At 35.8% G+C, this 3,986-nt stretch overlaps 1 protein-coding gene across 1 annotated transcript; it reads left to right on the top strand.

Moving 5' to 3' along the window:
• The first annotated feature begins 835 nt into the window (after positions 1 to 835).
• LOC18105391 (glucan endo-1,3-beta-glucosidase 7-like) lies at positions 836 to 2,023 on the top strand. Its single transcript, XM_052447040.1, has 4 exons — positions 836 to 933; positions 1,105 to 1,423; positions 1,522 to 1,698; positions 1,790 to 2,023. Exons 1-4 carry the CDS (start codon positions 836 to 838, stop codon positions 2,021 to 2,023), a joined length of 828 nt encoding a protein of 275 aa, XP_052303000.1.
• Positions 2,024 to 3,986: the final 1,963 nt, after the last annotated feature.

Here is a 3,986-nt window from a genome sequence, read left to right as displayed (position 1 = left end):
CAAATAACAATAAAACAAGTACATACGTTAACAAAATACATATACTAAAAAAAACAATAAAATTGACATTTAAATGTTAAAATTAAAAAGGTGAGTGCTTGTGGGGGATATGTTTAGGGGGGTGGGTGGTTGTTTGTAGTTTGGGAGGGGAGAGTTGGGATGGGGAAGAAGAAGGAGAAATAGAGGGGGAGAGAGTCGGCAGAGTGTGGATATATTGGCTTTTACCGATGGAATCACCGATGGACACGTCATGTTGGTATACCTGTCGATAATTCTGACGGTGAATGGGCTATATCACTATACGGGGATCCCAGTTTGAATCCCTCGGTCATTCTATCAGTAAAATAATCTGAAAAAATTTCATGTCATCAAACTGTTTCTTTTTTTCAAAATTCTATATATTCCATCGGCAATTCGGTCAATATATACCGACAGAATTATTCTTTCGGTATATACTGACTGAATTACCGATAGAATATATGCCATCAGTAATTATTATTGACAACAAAGGTTTGTCGGTAAAGACCGACAAAGTTAGACACGAAATTATATCTATCGGTAAAAATTACTGACCAAATAATTCTGTCGGTAATTCCATTGGTTTTCGCTGATTTTCTAGTAGTGTATTTGATCATAAAAAATAGAGAAGCTCATAGAAGTAAAAAAAAAAAAAAAAATTAAAAAACACGCAAATAAAACATTACACGAAGGTTGTACAATATAACAATTGCTAATATTATAAAAAATGCTACAATCTTATTAGAAAATAAAATAAAAATTGAATGGTATTTAATAAGAAATATTCCAGATATATTTTTAATTTATTTATTTTAAAATGCTAAATTATTTGAGATACCTCCTAAGCCTCGGTGGTGCTTCCTTATACTGTTGCTTTCCTACTCCTTTCCTTCTTACAGACTGTAAAAATCGCAAGTAAGTTTTCGTCTCTTCTATTTTAATGACCTCCTTCCATTTCTAAACAATTTACCTTAATTTGGCTGTCTTCTTTTCAGTCTATGAAAACAAAAAAAGTTGGTGTTCTGTTTTGTCGTTTAAAAATTGATGTTTGATCATCTGCTTTAAATTTTGCTGCTTTTTGTGCAGGCTCGCAATCATTCATCGGTATAAACTATGGCCAAGTTGCGGACAACCTTCCACCACCATCATCCACCGCAAAACTTCTTCAATCCACTTCAATCAAAAGGTCCGATTATATGGAATTGGAATTGGAATTGTTATCGGTACTACAAATGGTGACATTCCAGGACTAGCCTCTGATCCCAATTTTGCCAAGAGCTGGATCAACATGAACGTGCTTCCCTTCTATCTAGCTAGCAATATCATCCTCATCACTGTTGGCAACGAGGTCATGACTTCCAATGATCAGAATCTCATGAACAAGCTCTTACCAGCCATGCAAAATGTACAGAATGCTCCACAGTTCATTCGATGGGAGTGCTTAAGCAGTCCGAGCCACCTTCTTCTGGAAGCTTTGATCCAAGTTATGGGGATCTGATGAAGGGCTTGTTGGAGTTTAATAGTGCGAATGGTTTGCCTTTCGCAATCAATCCCCACCCTTACTTTGCCTACAGAAGCGATACAAGGCTTGAGACTCTCGCTTTTTGCCTTTTCCAGCCGAATGCAGGACGAACGGATGGAAACACTAAGATCAAGTACATGAACATGTTCGATGCTCAGGTGAGAGTAAATGAAATTGCAAGTGCGAAAATTTTGTATCAATAGATGATCTAATAAAAATGCTACTGACAAGTGGTTTAATCAATTGCAGGTGGATGCAGTGTATTCTGCACTGAATTCTATGGGATTTAAGAATGTTGAGATTGTGGTGGCCGAGAGTGGATGGCCATATAAAGGGGATGACAACGAAGTAGGGCCAAGCATTGAGATTGCCAAGGCTTACAATGGCAATTTGATCGCACACCTTCGATCGATGGTGGGCACTCCACTCATGCCAGGAAAATCAGAGGATACATACCTCTTTGCTCTTTATGACGAAGACTAGAAACCTGGACCTGGTTCTGAGCGATCATCTGGACTTTTCAAGACTGGTCTCACCATGGTTTATGATGTTGGATTCTCTACAAGTAGCCAGTTAATCCCAAAGATCTGTCATTGTAGAATAGAACTCCTGAATACTCACATTTTTCTGGTGAAGAGCTCATATGTCATTCTTTAATTGATACTACTTTGTAAAATTTGATTGCGTGAATAACTTTTGCAGATGATTCCAAACCTCCTTTGCTGTCTCATACTCCGCCAACTACGTACCTATGGAATGCTCAACAAAATTGTTAATCCAAGTAATAATCTTTGCATTGTTTGCTTCTCATGCATCTATCAAAGCAACATCCCCTTCCTCAGTATTCTTAGATACCACATAGGTTCCACTGACATATCCCCACATCTTTTTGCCCTTAAAGAAATTTCACATTACATAACTCCAATACGAATAGTTCTTCCCATCCAACCTCACACTCACAGATTGAACTGAATCATCTCTTTCAGTAGCTATAATCAACAATTACAGAGAACCAGAATGCAAAAGCAGCAAAAAACAAAATACCAAATTGCAGAAACTAAACAAATATCTCAAAAACTAAACAAATATCTTCTCGAAGTTATATGATTACTCAAAAACAAAAAATTGAAAAAATAGAATGCAAATGCGAAGTTGTAGAAACTGAAGAGAAGATGAAATACCAAATTGCAAAAACTTAAGAGAAGATGAAACACCATATTTGCAGAAACAAAGCAAATATTACTAAAAAAATTAAACCAAAAGCAATCAAACCGACAAGATTGTGCAACCAAGTCTCTTCAAAATCCGTCTAGTTCTAATTATTATTTCTATCTCTTTTCAGTTTTATCGCATATTAATTTAGTCTTTTATAAAAACTGAACTAATTAATTATTTTGTTCATTAATTTTTTTTATTGCCTTGGTTAATCCTATATATTCGAATATAATAGATAACTATGTTTTCAACCATTTTTAAAATGTACTAGTTCTGTGACCCGCGCTTTGCCGCTGGTCAAATATTTTTATTTTTTATAAAAAATATTTATGTATATTTTTTCAACGCATTTTAATAGTTCAAAAAATATAACAAATTAAAAAATGTATTTTTATGACAACTATAGTTACGAAACCCGACCTAGGGGTTGACTTGGCAAAGGGGTTGGGTTCTGGGTTATAAGGGTTGACTTGAGTCAAACCGGGAATATTGAAAAAAAATTATTTGAGGTTTTAATATTTTATATGAAAAAATCTAGAAATAATCCATGTGGATATAGGCTATACATCTTGTAAACAATTAAATTCAAAAGATTACCTCAAAAAACTTTTATCCCACATTGAAAAGATACTATCTTATACTTCTAACTTGAAGTATTTAAACCAAAAATGTTTTTTTATCCCACATTGAAAAAATAAAATATTCTTCTAATATTTATATAGTGAACTTTGAAATGAATTAGTAATTAACTGAAAAATATGAAACAAGAGGGGTCTCTAGGTTGGACAAAAACAAATTAAAAAAAAAGGAGACTCTACCGGGTTTTAGTCGAGTCGCCCAAGTTACGGGTTGACCCGGCGGGACAGGTTTCCTCCGGCCCAATTACAGGCCTAAATTTTTAATGAAACAAACTTGGCCAACGCTACTGGGTCCTGGTGACAAAAATACCCAGCAGCAGTGGGTCTTTGTTGGCAACTGGGCCCACCTCTGCTTAGTCCTGGTGGAAGCAGGGCCCAACTTTAGTGGGTCCTGCTTCAGCTAGGCACCCAGACCCACCATCATTGGGTTTGGCATCAGAGTTAGGCCCAATAAACTTAGGTCCAGCACCATTGTTGGGTCCTGCTGACAGCAATACACAACAATGAAGGGTCTTACTGTCAGCAATATTGATAAGTGCAAAATGTACATGTGTTTTTCTTCCTTTTACACTATGCTTTTTAAGGGATTTTGA

Source organism: Populus trichocarpa, chromosome 14 (genome assembly GCF_000002775.5).
Source record: "Populus trichocarpa isolate Nisqually-1 chromosome 14, P.trichocarpa_v4.1, whole genome shotgun sequence".
NCBI lineage: Eukaryota > Viridiplantae > Streptophyta > Magnoliopsida > Malpighiales > Salicaceae > Populus > Populus trichocarpa.
Note: the sequence above shows the minus strand (reverse complement) of the source record. Positions and strands in the feature narration are given on the sequence as shown.

Bases quoted from the DNA above. Each gene is read 5' to 3' on its own strand.
- LOC18105391 (XM_052447040.1), top strand. From the start codon at position 836: ATGCTAAATTATTTGAGATACCTCCTAAGCCTCGGTGGTGCTTCCTTA. The intron at 1,424-1,521 runs GTACAGAATGCT...GATCTGATGAAG, and splicing joins TCTTACCAGCCATGCAAAAT to GGCTTGTTGGAGTTTAATAG. The intron at 1,699-1,789 runs GTGAGAGTAAAT...AATCAATTGCAG, and splicing joins TGAACATGTTCGATGCTCAG to GTGGATGCAGTGTATTCTGC.